Source organism: Falco rusticolus, chromosome 5 (genome assembly GCF_015220075.1).
Source record: "Falco rusticolus isolate bFalRus1 chromosome 5, bFalRus1.pri, whole genome shotgun sequence".
In the NCBI taxonomy this organism is placed as follows: domain Eukaryota; kingdom Metazoa; phylum Chordata; class Aves; order Falconiformes; family Falconidae; genus Falco; species Falco rusticolus.
Window position 1 is genome coordinate 47,095,539 of NC_051191.1, and position 22,098 is coordinate 47,117,636.

The 22,098-nt window shown below is 38.0% G+C and overlaps 1 protein-coding gene across 6 annotated transcripts in view; it reads right to left on the reverse strand.

Annotated features, from left to right (window-relative positions):
- Positions 1-22,098, reverse strand: part of VEZT (vezatin, adherens junctions transmembrane protein) — a 68,200-nt gene that overhangs the window by 32,601 nt on the left and 13,501 nt on the right. For 4 of the 6 annotated variants that reach the window (XM_037388870.1, XM_037388868.1, XM_037388871.1 and 1 more), the window contains exons 2-6: positions 17,737-17,871; positions 10,770-10,859; positions 8,125-8,300; positions 5,129-5,404; positions 26-175 (exon numbers count right to left, since the gene is read on the reverse strand). In XM_037388870.1, coding sequence (XP_037244767.1) covers positions 26-175; positions 5,129-5,364 — 386 coding nt within the window. In that variant the 5' untranslated portion in view covers positions 5,365-5,404; positions 8,125-8,300; positions 10,770-10,859; positions 17,737-17,871. The remainder of the gene's footprint in view (positions 1-25; positions 176-5,128; positions 5,405-8,124; positions 8,301-10,769; positions 10,860-17,736; positions 17,872-22,098) is intronic. The other 2 variants (XM_037388869.1, XM_037388873.1) reach the window with 1 other exon arrangement.

Sequence of the window (22,098 nt, forward strand, 5' to 3'; positions counted from 1 at the left end):
TTGTGGGTTTTTACAAAAAGGATATTTTTTCAGCATGTATAGAGTAGCCAGTCTTGAAGCTCGAAAGTTGGCTCTGACAGATCGATAAACAGCTTTCCGGAGACCAATAAGATGCTGACTAGGATGCTGTCCAGCTTTATTAAATGGGCAAGCGGCACTGACCCTGTCAAGCAAACTTGAAAAGTAAAATGTGATACAACTGTACAGATGTCCTAAAGTATTTTTAAAAGACAGTACAACAGTTTCCTTATTCCATTACTTAGAAAACTTTTTCAAACCCTCAGTAACTACAAGAACAAAGAAAAGAAAAAAAAGGAAAAAAAAAAGTCCATCCTATTAATGATATATTTAATCAAAATTTCCAATAAGTAGCCAGGATTCCTCTGTAGACAGCCTGAACATCTTCTCATCTAAGCCACGGCAAAACTCCTGAGGACATCTGTTTTCTCCAAAATGTTATAAAATGATACACTAAGGGTAGACAGGTCACCTAACATTATCTCTGATACCAAGATATCACAAGCCCTCTGTAAGCTTTAGAAGTTTTAACATACAGATATTTAACATACACTTCTTTATATCCAAATTTGTTCCTTCAATAATTTTTGCAGAAAAAAATGTGCTACTACATATTGGTTTTCGTGCAAAACACTATATTCTTTCAACCTTCTCCATGCAGAATCTTTTCTGGATCAACAGAAATATTATTTGAGAGGTGACACAGATTTTATCATCATGCAATGAATGACAGCTGTTTTGTGGGAGTCTGACAGGTAAACACATGAAATGTATGCAACTATACAAGCATATTTGAAAATACATTTTGGTGTCCACATTCAGGTGAATATACCATTTAAAAGAAACTGCCATTTGCCTATTAGAATATACTTCAGAATGGTTTTAGAACTCTAAGAAATTGCCTCATCTGGAAGTAAACTGAATTGTGAATTAGGTGATTATTACACATGTCTGTGTAACATTAAACTGCAGAAAAGGGAAAAAAAGATTAATTCCAGCTATATGTATTCATAGACAGTCAGATGCCAAACCTATAACTGAGATACTGAAAACAGCCTAGGTACACTCTTACTTGCTGGGACTGTTTTTACAAGAATCAACTCAGGAATTGACATAGTGTGGACAACAGGACAATAAATTATGATTGTTTTGGGACTGGAAGCCTGCTTCTGCTCTCACCTTTCCCAGGGCACGGTGGGGAGGTGATTTCATGTCCACAGTCACTTAAAAAGGAAAACCATAGAGGGTACCCAGCAAGAATGAGGTGGGCTGCTACGCTGGTATCTAGTTCTGTAGCCCATCTCACTAAGCCAGCAGACCTGACCCTGCTGGAAAAACGTCAGTCTTACTGCATGTGCTGAGCTGGACCAGGAGAGGAAACAGCTTATCACCTTCACTGTCAAATGTGAAAAGCAATGCAGCCTACCCAGTGAGCAAGGCTGGACCAATATCAGTTTGTTAAATATGATTAACACAAGAAGATTCATGCCAATTACTGCAGTATATTGAATACACTAGCTGAAATGCTCTATTAAAATATCTGTGTACCATATTAAATTATGGGAGTGATACTAAACGGTTTATCTAACACGTCTTAAAGTACTTTAAAATCTGAGTAAAATAAAAACAAACTGTGTTAATTTCAATTTCTAAATGTAAATTTAAAATGCTAGTCTTGCCATATGTTTCACTAGGGAATGCAGAACGTAACATAGTACATGCCAATCTTCTAACGTTTCCCTAGCTTTTGAAGGTGAAGTGCTTATCCATAAACTCTGACATCAGTTTGTAGACTCAAGCCCTGGGTGAATCATCAGAAGCAGGCTGAAAGAAAATGAGCAAAATTCTTCTACCTTAAAAAGAGAGATACATCTATGTTCTGCTACAGCAATATAAGCATTTCCAGCTTCTACACAGAGCAAATACAGCACAACTCATGCACAGCATGTACTGCCAGTAGTCAGCAAAACAATTTGCTTTCCTTCTAGGAAGGCTTGTCTCAGTGTTCTTTATAAAATAATTCTTCTTTATTCCAGTAATCTTAAATTAATGTAACTTGCTATAAATGTCTATGTGCCAGACATGCCATAACCCCAACTTCCTAATGTTTCATTTGTCTTACATGTATTTAATTTGACTTACAAAACATTATCAGCTTTGTGTATCAGCCACAAATAGCAAGAAGGAAAAAGGTTAAGGGTGAACTTCCTCTCTTCTACTGCTCCAAACCCATTTTACTTGTAAAGAACAGTGACTTATTTCTCCGTTAACCTCACAAGCCAAATTTTAAATAGGCTCTCAACTTTTAACAAACTTGTATAGACACATTAATAAAAACCTTTTACTGCACTCCAACAAGAAAGCATTTCTACAAAGATGCTCTATACACCAATATGTGCTTGTAGAGCTTGATTCTAGTTTAAAACATAGTAGAAAGGGAGTATTTTGGAGAAAATGCTAATTATTTCCATGACAGACAAGAAAATAACTACTTGCTGCTTATTGCTGCAGCCTTTCATTGGGTATTCCTATAGTTTTCATTCTATAATGTGCAAGACAACGGACATACTTTTATTACCCAGTGGAAATTTCAGGCCACAACCTGTGATCAGGCTTCATTTGTCTATTTACAAATGAAGCAGTTAGGCAGAAACACTGCCCTACCTTGGCTACATGATTTTTGTAATCCAAAGTACCCTGGTGAGGTCTCAGTCATCTCTGCATCGCAGAGCTTGTACCACAAAGTCATACCTGCAATGCCAACAGCAGTATTAAACACTTCTGATGGCCATTCTGAAATCAAAATGTCCAGTTGCCTTTGAGAGCAGGTAATAGAGGCCTGACAGGGTTCTTAGTACCTTTTCTAAGTGGCTGCTGTGAGTTTTTTTGGGTGGGAGGGGAATGAAGGCAAAAAGATGTGGAACCAGCAAACAACTGACCAAAACCATATAAAGAATAATTTAACGTTTAGAGAGACAGTCAAATATCAGTTAACAAGGTCAAATAGGGTAGAATAAAGCAAAGACATAGATACTTCAAAGCATGTGTAAATGAGCCTACAAGAATATAGCAATGGATCGTACAATGGGGAATGCAATGAAATTCAAGCCAAATCTACAGACCTGGGCTTGCCATATCAGAGTTTAGTTAAGTATAGCTAGCCAAAATCTGAACTCAGTACTATTTACATGTCAGCTTTGGTATCTTTCGATTCACGACATCATTAATGCAGTCCAAACTATGCTGAGCTAGCAGTACATTAAAACAGCAGCATACATATCATTGAACTGGATACTGTGCTACCTGCTTGAATTCCCATTCCTTCAAGGATGTAAAATGACACAAGATACTCATTAACTTTTCAGATGCAACCATTTCTATTGCTATGTGACTCTGAACAAGCATTAAGACTGACAAGGATACTACAGGTCAATATACTGAACTTTGTTCTGCTAAGGTTTATTGTAGCAAAATTCTGGAAGAAAAAAGGCGTAGCTAGTTTTTTAGATCATACATGAAGTGCTACCTCAAACAAAGAATTTCATGTGAAGCAGCATCTCTTGCATACATGGATGCCGAAAAGGACACTGGAGTTAGAACTTCCTCCAGGCTAAACCAAACCAAAACCTATACAGCAATGACTTCTTCATACTGCACAATTGTTCCAGTGAGGATGTTGGCACAGTCAGACTTCTACTCCATCCATACTCCAAAGTCTTTTGAAAAGCTTGCCAAAGTTTTAAGTAAAGAGGCTATTAGATCAAGCATCAACTTAAAGACCAGTCTGTTTTCTGTTAATTTGTTATCTAAGATATGTAGTAAAAGAACAAGGCACCAGGAATTTAGATACTGACCACAAGTTCATTTGCTTAAACTTAGGAAAAAATCCAAATGTTTTTCTTATTTGTAATTTGGACAAGCCCTGACAATAATTTATTTTAAGAACCCATTTGCAAAGATAAGACTGCCTATTGCTTAACTATATGCTTCTTCAGCAAAAAACCAAACCAAACAAAAACAAAACACATAGCTAGGCAGACTGAAGACATGCTTATGCATTCCAAAGGGAGAATGAAACATTTCTTCTAATGAAGCATACTGAAGGTATCTCAAGCTAGAAAATTAATTCAAAATATTAAGTCTACAGTTTCAAGCTTGCATGTAAAAACATGTGCCTGACTGCAGAATAGTTGGTCTGGCATGAACAAACAATTTCTTGGTGCACACAAGGTCATTTTTTATTGTTTTTAGAAAGAAGTTGACTGCATTTTAGCTGTTGGCATTTCCCACCTCCCTTAACCTTAAGTCTGACTGGCAAAGCTACATACCTAACCATAGGTTGTTATAAGGGCATAAGGGCAATGAGAGTACACAGAGCGGACCTGTTGGCTTTGGGATCATTGCATACACCGAACATTTTCTGATGTCCTTTCACACAGAATTATGCAAATATTACCAAATAGCTACAAAAGCTAAACAACCAGGAACACTTTCACATCCCTTAAGTGGATGAGAGGAAAATTCAGCAGTAAATAATTTAAGAATCTAAACTTCTCAACAACTGCATGGAAGAAAAAAAGAGTAAACTTTATTTGAGGTGGGAAATGACCTTGATGGTCTTTGTTGATTGCTGTATTCTTATTACTTCAGGCTGTTATTTGTTACATAAAAATAGGATGGTTTTGATGTCATCTTGTTTTCTAAAATATGAATGATTACTTGGAGGTCAATTTATTTACATAGATTTGGTAATATACGATATAAAAAATCCTCAAACTACCCTCTAAATGACTCCCCAAAATAGTTAACAAAATTGGTTTAAGTTCCATTTTTTCATGTACTTCATTGCTAGCAGAGCAGGAGATTCCAAAGGCATATGAGTTTTGTGAGACTTAATTCTCCTTCAGGATACAGGATTTTAACACTGAGTTATTAGAATTCATACTTCTAGTACGAATGGTAATTATACTATTTTAGGTAAACAAAAAGCTTTAAATATTATATTTTTTATGAATTGCACTTGTTATTGGTGATAGTGGAACAAGACAATTTTAGAAGACTTCTTGCTTGAATGGATCTGTGTATTAAATAAAGTGAAATACAGACTCACAGGGTAAATCCTCTGGAAATTACTTCAGTCTCTTGAATGAGTCGTAGAGCTTTCCTCACGAGATTAGTAAAAGCTCGGCTATTCGCCACTGTTTCTTCCAGCTGGATACAGTATTTTCGCAGGGACATTTGCAGCTTGGCTGTCCTCCATGTGCCCCACACTCTGAAGACTGCATAGACAAGCAGAACTAGTCCCCACGGCAGCCACGATGATTCCTTCCACCACGAAGGAAGCATAAACAGTGCACTTACAAAGGCAAGAAACAGCGAGACATCCCTGCAAACAGAGAAAGTACCATCAACCATCAACAGATTCCGGAAGTCAAACAAGTGGGAAAAATCACGAAGCTTTTGGTTACATTTGAGATTACGCCATCTTATTACAGGGCTTTTATGTAGGTCCTGAAGGGAGCTGTAAACACCAAAAACTACTCCTAGTGGCAGATTTAGATGCATAAGCACATGATATTACTTGGTCAATATACTCTAAGGAAACATTTTTCTGCTTTTTTTGCACCATGTCAGTTTCACTTACACATGATACTTTAAAAAAAAAGAAAAAAAGAAAAGAAAATAGAAAAAAAAAATCTGACTACTCAGCATTATAAGACAGGGTGGGTAGGAACTGGAGTATCTGTACTTCCAGGTTCAAGAGTACAGTAGGGAAGGGCATGTTTCTTTTGGTAACAAAACCCTCAAGTAATGCCAGCTTTATTTTTTCCAGACCCTGACTCATTTAACTTGGATACAAACGCACCACTAGTTTTTAACTCATTTTTATAAAGATGGCTTGAATAATAATTTGGAATAATTTGGCAGTTTTTGAAAATCTTTAAAGAAAAGATCTTCTAGTATCTCAGTTCAGTTATTTCTCAAGGAAATTTTAAAAACTTCATAAAGCTGTTACTTTCATCTAGAAAAATTCAACAACAAAAAAAAACCTGCTAGAAAATACAGTGTGTTTCATATATAGTATTATAGTTGCAGTTTTATAAAATTGTGAGAGTCTTCACAGAGATGAACGGGATATGGGCTTCAAGGTACATAACAGCTTTACGTTTCCAGAATTTTTTGGAAGAAAAATATTCAATGTCTTCACCCCTTTAAGCTGTATATCCTGTATTTAGTTTTGGAAATACTCACAAGGAATATTCTCCGATTTCTAAAATAAGGTATGATCTCTGGGTTTCTATTTTCTGGACAGTTTTGTGGTCATATTTAAACAAGCTTTGCAAGTGTTGACTCTTCAGGGCTACTGATAGGCTTCAGTAAAGGTCCAGGGTTAAAATATTCCAGATATGTAGTTAACTTTAAAAAGGACAGACAGGCATTCTAGAACTTCCTTGGTGCATTAAAAAAAATAATCACACACACAAAAAATGAATCTCAACATGAAAGACTGGACGGGATTTAAGAGCTCACTTTGTCCATTTTCAGTTTCTGGTTAATCCAGACCATCACAGACAGACTGAAGGAGAAAATGGAGACTCCACAATCCACCCAGGTAACTATTCCGATTTTCCCAAAGTCCTATCTGATTTACTGGTAAATTCATCACATTATTTTTCCCCATCCCCTTCCCTTTTCTGAACAGAATAGACAATGACAGATGACCACCTTCTCACCAGCTACCTTCTGCACATCATAACACTGTTCTATCCCACCTCCGTTTTCTCTCTTTTGGCCATACAATCCTAGCACACTCTAATGTTTCTGAAAGATTACATTTTATACACTCATTATTCATCTTGTTTTGCTCTTGACTGTCTCTAAATTACCTATGCCACTCCAAGTGTGGCATCCAAACCCAGATACTGTAGCCTAACACAAGGATTAGAAACATACAGAAAAATAAACCCCTGTGCCACAAGGACACCAGGATGATATTTGCCTTTTGACTAATTTGCTGACACATTCCATTTACACTCTGCAACAATGTGCCGACCCTTTTCTGAAGTAGTGCTGCCTACCCAGTTATTCACTACTTTATTTTTTAATTTGATTTTTCCTTCCCAAGTCTAGCTTTAGACTTTTGTCTTTATTGACTTTTCTGCTGACTTCAAGATATTTCTCCAAGCTACTTTTGAACTCCATTCTACCATAACACAAACTTGTTGTCATCTGTAAGCTGAGCAATATTCACAAATTTTGTAAGTGTACTTCATCATCTGAACAGTTAAAGAAACAATGATAGGAGCAGGACCACTGGAAAAATCTGGTTCAAAAGTCCTCTTGTTTGACTGAGAGCATCAATAATGACATATTACAACTTAAACAGCTGGGGTTTTTAACCTGCTGTGGCTTTATAATAATTTTATCTATTTTCCTAATATATGTATGAAAACACAGTACGGATCTCTGTTATGACATATTTTTATCTACTGATTCCTGTCCATTTCTGAGCAAGCCACTCTGTCAGAAGACCCACCACCCTTGTTACTCTTCAAACACAGGTGGTAGCTGTTCAGACACTGCTGCAACTAGCTCCTTCAGTATTCTAGGGTGAATTTCACCAGCCACTGCAGACTTGAATGCATCTTATTTAAATATTCTTTAGTCTGTTCTTCCGGTATTCTATGTCTGAAAATTAACTGCATCCCCTCCAACATATTTTATGAAGACCACAGCAAAGAAAACACGCTCCAATTCAGACTTCACAATCATGTCTCATTTATCAAAATCACCACTGCACAGCTTTAGAAATTCAAGAATTAATCCACCAGGCTAGTTCTTGCGTATAGCACATATTAGGGAGTGGAAGTATCCATTCATGTCCGTGTAGTGATCTCAGATTAAAACTTGCTCTTTCATTAGAACACCCAAGGGAAAAAAAAACCCACATGCTTATACAACAGTATGGGGACTACTCGACCAATGACTCAAAGACCTAAGAAAAAAAAGTAGTTACTTTATTGCTACATTTTATATAAAGACCACACAATGTATTTTTTGCTTGTTTTACAGTGAATATAGTGGTAGATATTCTCTATACAATACCAAATATTAGGAGTTGCTAGGGAGCGTAGTGTTGGAAGCTGTCCGTTTTCCTGTTGCTTACACTGCCCTGCAGACAGGATACTGGGGTCAAGGAACTCAATCAGTTCCACATCCTCCTGCAGCAGAACTTCCTGTTGCAGGATGGTTCGGAGTGTGTCAAATCGAAATCCAACATCCTTACCACAAAGGAGAAAAAACAGGCATTAATAAAGAATATGCAAATTCTTAAGTTAGCAGAACAAGGAAAAGACCCAGACACTCTACAATTTACTGACAACAATCTGTTCCCAAAGACTACAGGAATGTTTCAGATATATGACAATTAGCTACATCATTTTTCTTGAACTTGCTTAACTTTAAAAACTCACATACTACCAAATAGTTTAGACTTGTAGGATGCATTGCACTTTGTCATCTGACCTAGATAGTAACAATACCTGGAAACGTGCCACAGATTATGCCAATATATTTCAGTAAGAATCAGAAAGGTACTATATCTATTAGAAGATCATTAATAAAACAGCAAACACTGTTGGGGTTTTTTTTAACATCATGACATATTTTAAGTCATTAATAAACAACAAAAAATTGAAAGAGGAAGAGAGATAAAGTAGTCAACAAAAAGCAACCTGTTGGGACACTTGGTTACAGTAGGGGCAATGCACCAGACTCAAGCCCCGAGTCAAGGCAGTGAAGTCCTCTCCTGCAGGATTCTGTGCCTTTCCCAAGGGAACTTGATCCAAACATGAAAGAGCAGGGGCTCTGAAGACCTCACACTTGCTAAACTCCAGGTAAACTTCAGGGAGTTACTTGTGGATTTGATGCCGTGATAAGCATTTGCTATTTTTTTCCCTGCAACTACAGCTCTTCAAGACAAATACACAGTTCTTGAAGACAAATATATCCAAGATGGCCCCTTGAAATTTTAATTTGCATCCCGCACCAAACTGTACTTACAAAACTTTAAGTTAAGAATGTCATAACACAACCCAAGTAACACTGAACATGTGCATCTTTGCATCTAGCTAGATTACAGGAGGGGAAGGAGAATATTTCTGAAAAACCTCTAATAGAAGCTGTTAACATAAGTATGACATTTCACAGTACAAAATCTGTTTAGTTCTGTCATTGACAGAATGAGATTCTTTATGAAACCATAAAACAGCTAGTCAAAAGTTTAATTCCACACATTGATATCACTTGAGATAACTTGCATTCTATTTTTAATGGAAAACATTTGCTTCAGGACTGTATGCAAAAGGAAATTCTGCCATCCTCCGAGGCATCCTGTGTCATTTCAGTACCCTGCTGTAGCATGCGGCAGGAGAAACACCTTTTCCATGTTCTTTGGTTGTGTCTCCATCTCATGAAAGTAAGGCTATAAAAAGCTGTTAAGATAATAACTATAATTCATAGGGGAAGAGGGAGGAAGAAAAGACTATCAAAGATCACTAATGAGAGGTTTCAGAGGAAATTTTGTCCTCTTAAGATAAGGGAGAAGTGACACCAATTGGGCTTGGCAGAACTGTCTGAGAAATGGAACCCCCTAACTTCTCATGTTGCTCACTTCTTTTTTTTAAGATACATTTGAAGACATCATCCCTCCATCACAGTAGAAAAAAAATATCAAAAATCTAACTTTTAGATTCTGGAACAGTCTGACTAATATAACATTTGCAAGCTAGACTAAGGAACCTGAAGCAGCTGGGTGCAGGTTAAAGCAGATCTCCAGCAAGCCCAGGCTAGAGACTGAAGTGGATAGAAAGTGGTACTGCGAAGAACAGGTGTAAAGGCAGCATAAAACTATTTTTAACTATCTGGGGTAAAACTATCACCCTTCAGGTCTGCCCCACACAGGCTGACTTGGGCCCTATAAGTTTCTGCATGCTCCAGGAGTAGCAGAATACAACTTCTGGTGAGGCAGATGGATACCCAGCCTGCTTCTGAACTGCTGAGATGAGAGCACATAGGCAGTACAAAGAACTGTTCTTGCCTCTCCCTACAGCCAGACCACTACACAGATGTCATCTGCTCTTAATGCATTAATACTGCTGAAGCATTATAACGGAGGTGCCTTAGTTTGCCTCGCTTTTCCCACATGCACAAGCACTGTGGACAGCAGTGCAGAAACAAATATGCCAGTATGAGTCCAGGGGTAGTACTGCTGCACTGTAGTGGTGCTACACCTGAGCTGACAAGCTGAAAAAGCGGGCAAAGCAATACTCAGATGAAGCTCAAGAGCATTCTGTCTTGAGATGTGTCTGCAAGGCACTAAACTGAAACATAGAGACTTGCTCAGGCAACATCTCCACACTGCTTTTCACCAAAGGGGGTAGCTACACTGTAACTTAAATCCTTTCAGCCTTCCAGAATTTCTTTAATTTCTCACACGTTTTATTTTAATCCCTCTTCCACATTTTGAACATCTTCAACCTGGCTACTGATATTGTTCCTGTTCTCGTGTGTCCAATTGACCTGACACACTGAAAACCAAAATAAATATTATCCAAAAAATAAGTAAAACTCTTAGACCCAAAACTAACAATACAGATTAAAGATGGTGCTCAGAGGACAAGGTACAGAGAAGGAAGACTTGTGGATTAGGAAAGGAAATGGGAAGAAAAAAAAAAAAAGTGATCACTTACCAGTCGGTGAAGTATGTCATCGTTTTTCTTATACTGTGGAAAAGGAAACCAACTTCTAAAGAACTCAACTAGTTTTGACAGGATGCCTTGCTGAAGGGAACAGAAATTACTCCAATTAAAAAAAAAACAACAACCAAAGCCAAAAATACATAAATAACAACAGACAACTCTTTTATTTCTGCATTTGCTTTTCTTGTTAACGGGGACTCAAGTACCTGTAAGGAAGTTTCACTTACTGTGTCTGGCCTAACTTCAGAGTACGCTAAGGGAACATCTGCTTCCCGTTAGTTTGCCTGTACACAAGAGCATGAAATAAAGCTTTCAGTAACCCCACCTATTTGCAGCATAATGGATTGTTATGTTATACTGTTAAAAATAACTACAGCTAGATTTAGTTTGATCTCAAGTTGGCAGCTACTGCATTGATATGAAAGACTTTCTCTCTCCCTGAGTATAAAAAAGGCAGGTTAAATTGCTGACAGGGACTGAAGAAAAGTAAAAGACCAGGAGAGGAACAACCTCTCCTTGGCAGACCACCACAGCCTGAGGACAAGACTCTGGAGGAAACTCCCTGTCCCAACCAGGGTGTGTTAGCTGGTACTTTGTCTCCATGCTGCTTCACATGCAACCTAAATCCACACTTTCATCTGAGCTGAAAACACAACTTTGCACACCATTAGTTGGCGGGACTGCCACTCGGTCATCACACATTTTACTCATGTGTCTTTCTAAAATATGATGCATGGAAGATCATCATTAAATAGATGCATGATTTTGCTTCACTCTGCAGCCATTCAATGAAAAAAAAAGTGTTTTTGACACACACTGTATATCTACTTTCCTCAGACTGAGCTGACAGGAAGTATTTTTCAAAATATCTACTTACATATATTTCATGAAGGCCCTACCTCTTAATCTTCAGACTGCTGACACTGTAATACAATCAAATGAAATGTATGCCAAAAAACATAATTGTGGAGTACTTACATTTTGTGGCATACTGTCTCAAAATAAAAAAAAACAACAAACCAAACAGATTATAATAGCTTAATGTATAAAGGGTGTCTGCATTAAATCAGCTTCTTTTTCTTCTGGTTTTTCTCTTTGTTCTTTTTCTTCTCCCCCCCCCCCCTTTTTTTTTTCTTCCTTTTTTCCCCCAACTCTAAGGTGGGAAATAGGAGAGTAAAACCAAGCAACTGAAGCTTGGAGCTTGGCGGTTAGCCCTGTGATCAGCCTGACAGCCCTCTGAAAGGCAGTGTGACACAAGTTTGATGAAGCAAGCAGGGAAGAATGGTTTTAAGTAACATCAGAATTGCCACCCTAAAGCCTTTATGCTTCAAGAATTTTTGAAATAACTTTGGTGTCCATTTAGGTAACCTAATTCCTATATTATATATCTATATCTATATATAAAGCTTTCCTTTATGTATGCCTCATCTTTCTGTGTACACTTAGAACTGCACACCTATGCCAAAAGAAGTGTTTTTAGGTCAGTGGAGAGACAAACCAACAACAGGGGTTTGATAACGACAGCTCTTCCCGATATACAGACATCACCGTGGCTTATTAGGCGAAGCTACCCCAGCAAACCACACTTCTTAAGACTGTGGAATAAATCCAAGTGATTGTACTTTGATGTTGCTCAAGAGCACTGACAGAATTTGGAAAATAAGTGTCACAAACTGCAGCACTAGCTTATCCTCCAAATTTCTTGTAAAGTGGTGCAAAATAAAATAAAACATTTTGATTAGGATTTGTGGAAAATCAAGATTAAATAAGCAAAGGTCCTTGCTCTGCGTTTGAGTTGCAGACAGATACTTCATTCAGAAGTACTCTTCCCCATACTTTGAAAGCAGAATACAGAAGGAATTGTCCATTTACTATGTAAAATTATGTCTTGGAGCCTACCATTTTCAACTGCTTAGCCTTCACAAGTCTTTTGAGTTTTCATCATAAACATTTAAACCTACACCAAGGATAATTTTAAACTGCTGCCAGCTGACTAAACTAGACTGGAATTACTGAAAGAAACTCTCATACTAGTGTGCTACATAAGTAACCTTTTGGTTTATTTTCTGTGTTTTAGTTTAAAAATAAAAACCTGAGCTTGCATAAACACTCAATAGGCATGTCAGTGCTTGAAAACACAAAACAAGACAACCCACTGTCTTGGGCCGTGACCCAGTAGAGTACAGTAACACATTAAATTATTCAGATCTTTGGAACAGTGTCTCACAGTTTGCATTCCCATTGGGAGTGTTACTGACAAGTAAAACAACTTTCATCAACATGCAAGTCAGGTCATGTTGGCAATGCTTCTGGAGTATTCTTACAACTTTAGATCACCACTCAGTCAAACTCTCTGTAAACTGAGTAACAAAGATGTATTAACTCCTAACATTTAAAGAAATAGCATAAGACATGCACATTTTAGGTACGCTCATTTAAATCTAAAATAAAATTCTAAGGACTATTTCTCTTTTGTACAGGATGAACCTGAAATGGCAAACTAGCAGGTATCTGAAATACTATCATTCACATTGGCAGCTTTCAGTTCTGTGCACTTCAGAAAGAAGATAATGCTACATATGAAATGCCTTCCAGCTACTCAGGGCTAGCATTAAGTGAGTGGGAGCCCTAGACAAAGGCAAAGGACTGGTCCCTCTGCCCTTCCTCATCAGGTCACCTGCACAGCCACTGAGGGCTAGCTAGCCTCAACACCATCCTTAGTAGCTGCCTCCAGCACCAGCCCTGTTCTAGTGATGAAATATTATCACATCTAAGATGGGATAAGGTGTGACAGTATAATCAATTTAAACATTCAGATATGCACAGCAGTCTAGGAAAATGACTGAGAAAAGAAAAATGTAAACAGGAGGAAAGACATTCCTTGAAGATCAAGCAGAGTTACTCAAATAGAATTTAACTCCAGAAAACAAGTTTAGGAACTCTTGCAAAAGTGCTTTAGAGTATCAAGTGATCATGAGACCAGAACTTTAGCTGTAACTTTCTCCAGAGATGGGTACAGCCAGGAACACTGCACCTATAAATACCATGCTAAATCACATCTCTGTACTCCCTCAGATGGGAGACTGGCATTTCATCAGCCCTCAGAACACAACCTTGAAGCACTTTTTCAGCTCAATGTTCATTAAGACTATGTTCCGATTAAAAAAATCCACTAAAACCACACACACAGAGAACTATTTAAGATGTGCTTTAAATTCAGCTGATGCTTTCTGCCTTTCATTAGACCTGAACCATACGCTCTGCTTGGCAGGACAGCAAGACACAGCAGCAATACTTGTATCAGTCACTAGGGTCCTCTTTTTTTTCCAGATTCATTTTTTCAGTCACTGAAGATCCCAAACTATATCATTGCCTTGCCAAAATCTTGCTACATGTCACCAGATTGCATCCGTACAGGGTTCCTACTTGACAAAGTACAAGACGAGTAAACAATCTCAACTCAAAGAAAAAGCAATACTGCAGCTTTTCTATCTTAATAAGTGTTAAAGGCATTTGTAAACTTGCTTTTCAGAACAGAACGAAAATGATACACACACTAAGCATCACTCAGCATGGAACATCATCTACTCCCTGTGCATATATTTTGCACTACACTAAGCCTCAACTAAGATAATTTTATATTAGGACTGTGGGTAGGTACATATTCAGAACTCAGAAACCATTTGTTTCCCAGACATTTCATAATTTCAATAGACTAGGCTAGTGAAGGCTGACAGAAGGGAAGTGGTAATAGTCTCATGTAAAAATGAGCACATGATTGGATGGGAACGTAAACAATTTGCCTGTATGTCACAAAAAGTTTGCAACAAAGCCTCAGATCCCCCAAAATCCAGTCTACTTCTGTAAATGTGTGGCCAACTGCCCCTGCCTCATTCTCTTTCCTTTTGAGACACCCTACAAAAATGGGACATCGAAATCAAATGACAAAAACAGACTTTCTGGTATCAGATTACAAAAGACAAGTGTTAACATTCCTAAAGTGGTACTGGAACAGCAGCAGGAAGAACCTATGACATTTTATCGCTAGAAATGACACACAGGTTTCTTCCTTATTTCCACTACATACCCTTGTCTAGACAGAGATGAGATAATATGAATGTCATCCTAGTATTTGTAAGAAATGGACAGCCCATTTCACACACCCACTCCCTTCAAGTTGCAAGACAAACCATGACGAATGACTTCTACATCTGACACAATACTGGAGGACTTGCTCCCAACACAATAAAATTAAGTGTAAAATGCCTGAGGGGAAGGGAGGGGAAAAACCAGAATACTTGAAGCTTTTAAAAGCACCATATCTTAATATTTTTGAGGTTCTTAACCCCACAGCACTTTTGTATTACATTCAGTGGAAATTATATACGTGAACAAAGCATCATACTGCTTTTACTGACTTCCACAAAAGTAATTATGCAAAATAAAATAATGCAGCTAACAAGTGATAGTCCGTGCATTGCTTCATACTAATGAACAGATAATCAGCCAATTAAATATGTCACTCTAATTTTCATTTAACAGTGGTTTAATTAAAGTCTTCCTGCATTAAGCCAGAATAGGTATCTTCAATGTAAATGGACCACAAAATTGCCAAGAGCTTTAAAGGGAAAATTTATTTTCATGTGGTTTCTTGGGGGTTATGGTGAATGCCAGCTGACAATTCTGAAGAGGGCAGTGTACCTAATATTTCCATGAATACTTTTAAAGGTAGTTTAAATTAAAAGTATAAAAATGGTGTTAAACCCTGAATTAAATTCACCCTTGTCTTGTGACCACTTACAGAAGCAATCATTATTGCAAACGCAATAGCTACCCACACCAACAGTAACTAGAAATCAATTTATTCATTAAATTTAAAATAATCTTACATTACTAGCCAAGGAAGCATGGAGACACTGTAAGAATCAGTTCTCCTCCTCCTCTCAGTTAATCTGTTTCTTGGGCTTACAAATCCTCAGCACATGAGACTTTTTCAAATGACTAATGAGTGTGTGAGGAATCTTATATAGTCTATGCAGAAAGAAGCTGAAATGAGTATCACTATATGAAACTATGATCCATCAACACTTCCCTAAATACTGATAGATGAATAAGCTTCACACTGCAGCTTCTAAAATTTCACTTCAAACACTGTGCATGTCAGTCCTTGCATGTACACCATGTGACTGTAAACATTTCAAAAATCACATTCTTCCCCCAGATCAGAAAAATATTGACTAATGTTATCCACATCAATTAATACACTTCTGAATCCTACCGCACCTATGATACTACACAGAGCAGAACAGATTAAAAATCCCACAAGAAAAAAATACTTCTGACCTAAAACAAAGGAGGAACAAGAGGGACATGTATAAAATTGAAAACATTTAGTTGAAATAAAGCTTAACTGCCACCATTACTTCGCTAACTCCTTGCAGCATCTGAGAACTGACTAGCAGATATACGTCAAGATGGCATTATTTGAGAAAATATCCTAATTAAAGCATAAGCTCTCCTTATTTGCCATATGATCACTCATCTACGAAAACCTGCAGAGAGATCTGGAGATCTCAGGGCCACTCATATCATATTGCCTGTGTTTGGGAAAAACAGGATGCTCTCCTCAGTTTACCGCCAGTTAATTGGGAGGGTAGAACATTGTGGAGCAGGAAAGGAGAAAAAGTTACAAACAAGAGGAAAGTGGTTGTGAAGCTCTAATTTGAAGATGGTTGAAAAGATATAAAGCAGGAACAAATAACTGGAAAACTGAGCTCCAGTGGAAAGTTAAAAGCCACAGAAGGCAAGAATCAGATGCCCTAAGGTGCACAAAGATGGAAGCTACCATAGATGATGGGGAGAAAGGAGAAAGAAATAGTAATTCTTCAGAGGCAATGCATCAACCCATGAATGCTTGGTTTGGGTTCTTACCTGTGAGGTGCTGCCCACCTCAGCCTGGAGTGGTCAGGACAGAGAAGTCTGCATGGAGGCCTCTCTTTCCCCTGGCACATAGTTGGAGCATGTCCACTGAAAATTGAACTCTCCACTGTGGAAGTGAGAGGCAGGCAGAACATAACTGCTCTTTGCATGCTCCATCTAGGTGCTAAGGAGAAGACAGACCAACTACTGAATTTTCAATATACTTGTTGCAAACAGATTCCTACATCAGCTGCCTCAAAAGAGGAATTTCCTCACCCACACTACAGCTCCTCATCTGAATCACATTGCCTGTACACTACTACTAACAGTAAAATAACATTTTTAATGAGGAAAAGAAAAAATGTGTAGGTCATAGTAGGTGTTAAATGGCCAAATTCTCAAGCATTTTAACACCAAAAGTCCACAAACTTTTACTTAAAATGATAGAGAAACAGGAAGTCTGAATTAATCAGCTGATGATCCTTGTCAGCTGTTACAGTTAGGAAATCACCATAACATAAGCAGAGTTCTACTACCTCATTCATATTAGTTATTGTACTTATACTTCCCAGAAATCCTCTTTCTTAATATGTTTTGTCACAGAGTAAGCTATATTTAGCAACTGAATGCCTGAGAAGGGCTGGGAACTGTAAATGTTCTGTTCCAGAAAATTACCGGGTTTATTCCCAGAATCTCATCCTAGGCTAACATAATAATATCCAGTAAATAAAATAATTTACAACACTCAAAAACCTCCTCAACAAAGTCTCCTGCTTCCCTAGCTTACATGAGTGCAAAGAAACACTCCAAACTATACCGGCAAACCATGCATTTCCAAACACATTCCCAGACTAGACAGGACAGCTGGTTGGGGTTTGTGTTTGTTTTTTGGGGTTGTTTTTTGGGTGGGAGTTCTTTTTTTTTTCTTCTTTTTAATACACTAAGAGATTTATCTTTATCCCCTCTGATTTTGCCTATTTGTGAAGTAATGTGGTTCTCTTTTGAGAAGATAAACACTCAGGAACAGGAGAATGCTCACTTTCTGGGCAGCATGCACAGTCCGCTCTTTTTGGCTTTCCACTGCTGCACATTGCTCTGCCTTCTGTGACACCGATGAACATACTTCAAAATCTGTGTGTCCCAAATCCTGCAGATAGCGGTAGAGTGGGGAATTCTAAAAGAGATTTTAAAAAGAAAAATGAGAAAAAGAAGTTAAAAATCATTCCACATTTCCCACAAAACACAACTGTAAATACAGCAGCCACACAACCAGCAACTAATTGATTGGGAGCAGCCCTGCACAGAAGGACTTTGGGATAGCGGCAGATGAAAAATTGGACATGAGCTGGCAATGCCTGTGCGCAGCCCAGAAGGCCAAATCATACGCTGGGCAGCATAAAAGGCATGGCCAGCAGGTTGAGGGAGGTGATTCTCCCTCTCTACTCCGCTCTGGTGGGACCCCACCTGGAGTACTGCATTCAGCTCTGGGGTCCTCAGTACAGGAAAGACAGGGACCTGTTGGAGTGGGTCCAGAGGAGGGCCATGAAGGTAGGGGGCTGGAACACCTCTCCTATGAGGAAAGGCTGAGAGAGCTGGGGCTGTTCAAACCAGAGAAGCAAAGGCTCGAGAAAGACCTTATTGCAGCTTTTCAATAATTAAAGAGGGCTTATAAGAAAGACAGACTTTTTACCAAGGCCTGTACGGACAGGACAAGGGGTGACAGCTTTAAACTAAAAAAGAGCAGACTTAGATCAGATACAAGGAAAAATCTTTTTACAGTGAGGGTGGTGAGACACAGGAACAGGTTGCCCAGAGAAGCTGTGGATGCCCCATCCCTGGAGTGTTCAGGGCCAGGCTGGATGGGGCTTTGAGCAAACTGATCTAGTGGAAGGTGTCCTTGCCTATGGCAGGGGGCTGGACTAGGTGGTCTTAGAAAGTCCCTTCCAACCCAAACCACTCTGTGATTCTATGTAACAGGAAAAAAACCAGCACAGTTAATAGCAAAGAAACCAAAATTTTGCTTTAAATATCTCCTTTTCCTGACCATAATGAAAGAGGCTGCAAAGCAGTCAACATACAAAACAATGGGATGAGAAGTAAGCACGTAACCGATCAACTTTTCCCACAGCAAGGTTTTTTTTAGGTTACCTGACAGGGTTCTTTAGCTTATAACTTCCATCTTTTCAATAAATAAATTATGTATTTGGCTATATTTTAAAATATTATTGTGTGGCTCCAGAACACTTAATGACACCGTTTTCCTACAGTTTATAAAAACTGATTACATTTTGAACCACTTCTACTGAAATAAACTTCAAGACTAGAGCACTTCTCTAATTTCAATAAACGAAGCCTCAGTGTAATGTGATTAGGTACTTAAGAGAGTGTTTTACAGAAATGGAAAAACAAATTAGAAAAAGGCTTCTGCTCTCTCCAAGGATGGTACTAGCACTTCTCACAAAGGAGTATCACGGTTTATTTAAAAAAACAACAACCAAACCCCTCAACTTTTTTAAGCTGCTGGCAAAACTACTGATTTACAAATAGACCTTAATAAAACTTCTTAAAGTATGGAATTCTGATCTCCAGAGAGTGGATTTTTACATGTTTAGGTATTCATACAGACTTCTGAAATTTCTTCTTGTCATCTGCATCAAATATCTAGATTTACTTAACTTATTTTTCTGTTTACAACCACATATATGGCAGTATCTGGGACAGATTTGATGGAAAGGGTACTTATGTTAACTCCAGTTCTACTCAGGACATGTGAAGAGACTTTGTTTTTAAGAAAACCTCTCAGCAATCAGTCTTAAATAACCTAGTAGTTAGGGATTCAGTTTGACCTTTGAAAAATTTTAACATCTCACGCTAGCAAACCACATAGGAAGAACACAAACCATTAACACACTATCAATGAGAAAACAAAAATACTGTAAATAAAAAGTGAAAACTTTACGGTAAATAATGCATAGTTGTGGAGGTCTGCAAAACCACCAACAGAACATCTACTACAAATTGTTACATTAACTGTCATTAACTTGCTAGTGCAAGCTGTGAAGGCAGCTCATCTAATGTGACTGTGTACCAACATGGCCAAATCTCAAACAATTGCTTGCTGCACAATAAAACTTGGAAGCCACCATTCATACCAGCTAAACAAATTAACTTGTTACCTCTAGGAATTTTTTTAACCCCATCACCAAAGTGCTCTTTTGATCACTCTTACCTATTTAAAGCATGCAAATTCATACTTTGGCATGCTCTGCCTGAGTTACTCACAACAGATTCACTGTCCAGTCATTACCCGAAACTCAAAACACTCATACCAACTCAGAAGCACAATACCCCTCACCCACAATGACAATGACTGTGCAAAATGCTAGGACAGGTTAATGACTTGTTTCCTCGTGGGAATTTTGCCAGTGTGACAACTCAGTCCTATCTTTTTTCCAAGTACCCTTCCTCCATGGCTGAGTACTTTTTCAAATGCATCTAACTAATTAAAAAATGTGCTGCTCTGGACTGGGAAAGCAGGTATGTTTTTCTCTAAGCAGAATATGCCACTTTACCAGAATTACTTAATTAAAATGGGAAAGAAAACATAAAAGACTAGAATACTTCTCTTCTTTAAGACACTGTTAAATTTGCTTAATAACTTCAGGACAAAACTCAGAATATGAATGAATATGGATGACCTCGTTATCTTAAATGGTTTCCATAGAGAGCCAGGCTGCATGCTGCCAGCACACCTGGAACAACCTGAACACCCCCAACATGAGAGACTTTAGGGTACCATGGAGGTTTCAGTCAGAACCAGCCAGAATTTCCCCATTTAGATGAAGACACATAGACAAAATGGTGGATGAACAGATAATGTTTTATTCAAACTCATAGTTTTGATGCTCACTCCAGGCAGGACTCTAAGGAAACCGTATCTATGCTATTGGCAGACCTGTCCATCATTATGACCAAACTTGTCATAACCGAGGCCAGTCATCATTTGACACGTGATTATTCTTGTACTTTACTGGTACTCGCCTACATACAGACAGCTGGCAAAACAATCCAAAAATACCACGGAGTTTTTCCATGAGTATCTCAGGGTACACCTGGCTTTGGGGTCCATGATGAGATAACTTTCTAGAAGTTGATCACGAAAACCAGTCTAATGCTGTTTAGAGTGGTTCTATTTCCTCACAAAAATGGATGAAGAAAGGCAGAAAGAGAGACACAGATGGAGACTGTCCACTGAAGACAGAGAGATTTAGGCAGAATCCTGAACGCTACATGAAGTGAAAAATTACACAAATATAAGAGCCCAATTCTTCCTTCTTACTGCGTATTTGACAACATCAAACCCTCCCATTTAACTGTAATTAGTACATTTTCTGCTCTACAGAAATAGTGAAAAATACACCATCTCTCCAAGTGCTAATGAAACTTCAGCCCCTAGCTAGGAAGAATAATTTTATTTGTTCTTGCAATCAAGGTAGAATACAAGCACCTTACTAGCTTTACGTAAATCCCTTCTGATTAACTTTTTGAAGGCTTTTAATGGGGTCTCATTATGGGTAGATTGCAATTTTTTATCACTGCTCAGAACTGGAAATCAGTTTTCTGACTATTGAGTTAGCAAATTATAATTAAAATTTAACTTGAATGTTTAGCACATATTCCTTCAAGTAGATAAAGGTTGTTCTCTTTTGCTTTCTCAGAAAGTACTCAGGGTGCATTAATCCTCCTCTAACACATTTCTCTGGCTCCACGTGCTTTCTCTTCCACATTTTTTCTAAAAGATTATTAGCAGAACTTAAGTATGCATTGGAAAATCTCATTTTTTATTAACTTAAATGACCAAGAACTATGCTGCAACTAAAATCCCTTATGCTGTAAGTAAAACCACCATTGTTCCTCTTTCTGAATCCATCAGAAGCATGTAAGATGTGGGTGAAGAAAGCACTGAATAAGAAGTGGGTTGAGGTACTCGTGAAATTAAGATTATTAAATACCTTAATGAACCAATCATAAAATTCTTCCTTTAAGAGTGAAGGCTTTTGTGTAGCACACATAGCTTTATATTTTGCTCAGATAATCTGAAGATTGCACTCCCATTACAAATATCACTGATGGCATACATATATTAGCCTATGCTAACATAAAAGCACATAGGATTGATTGATTGATTGTATTTCACATCCTAGATACTGCTCAACAACCTAGATACAGCTTTACAAGTGACAGCCTTGTCAATATTGTTTCTTGTAAAGCTGTTTGGTCTGTATAACTCACTGAGGATATCTCCACCAGTCTACAGCAAATTTCTCCCATGGCATGTATAACAGGTAGAAAATCCAATAAAAGAATCTTAAAAAGTTGAAGGGTAGATTTTATATATGTG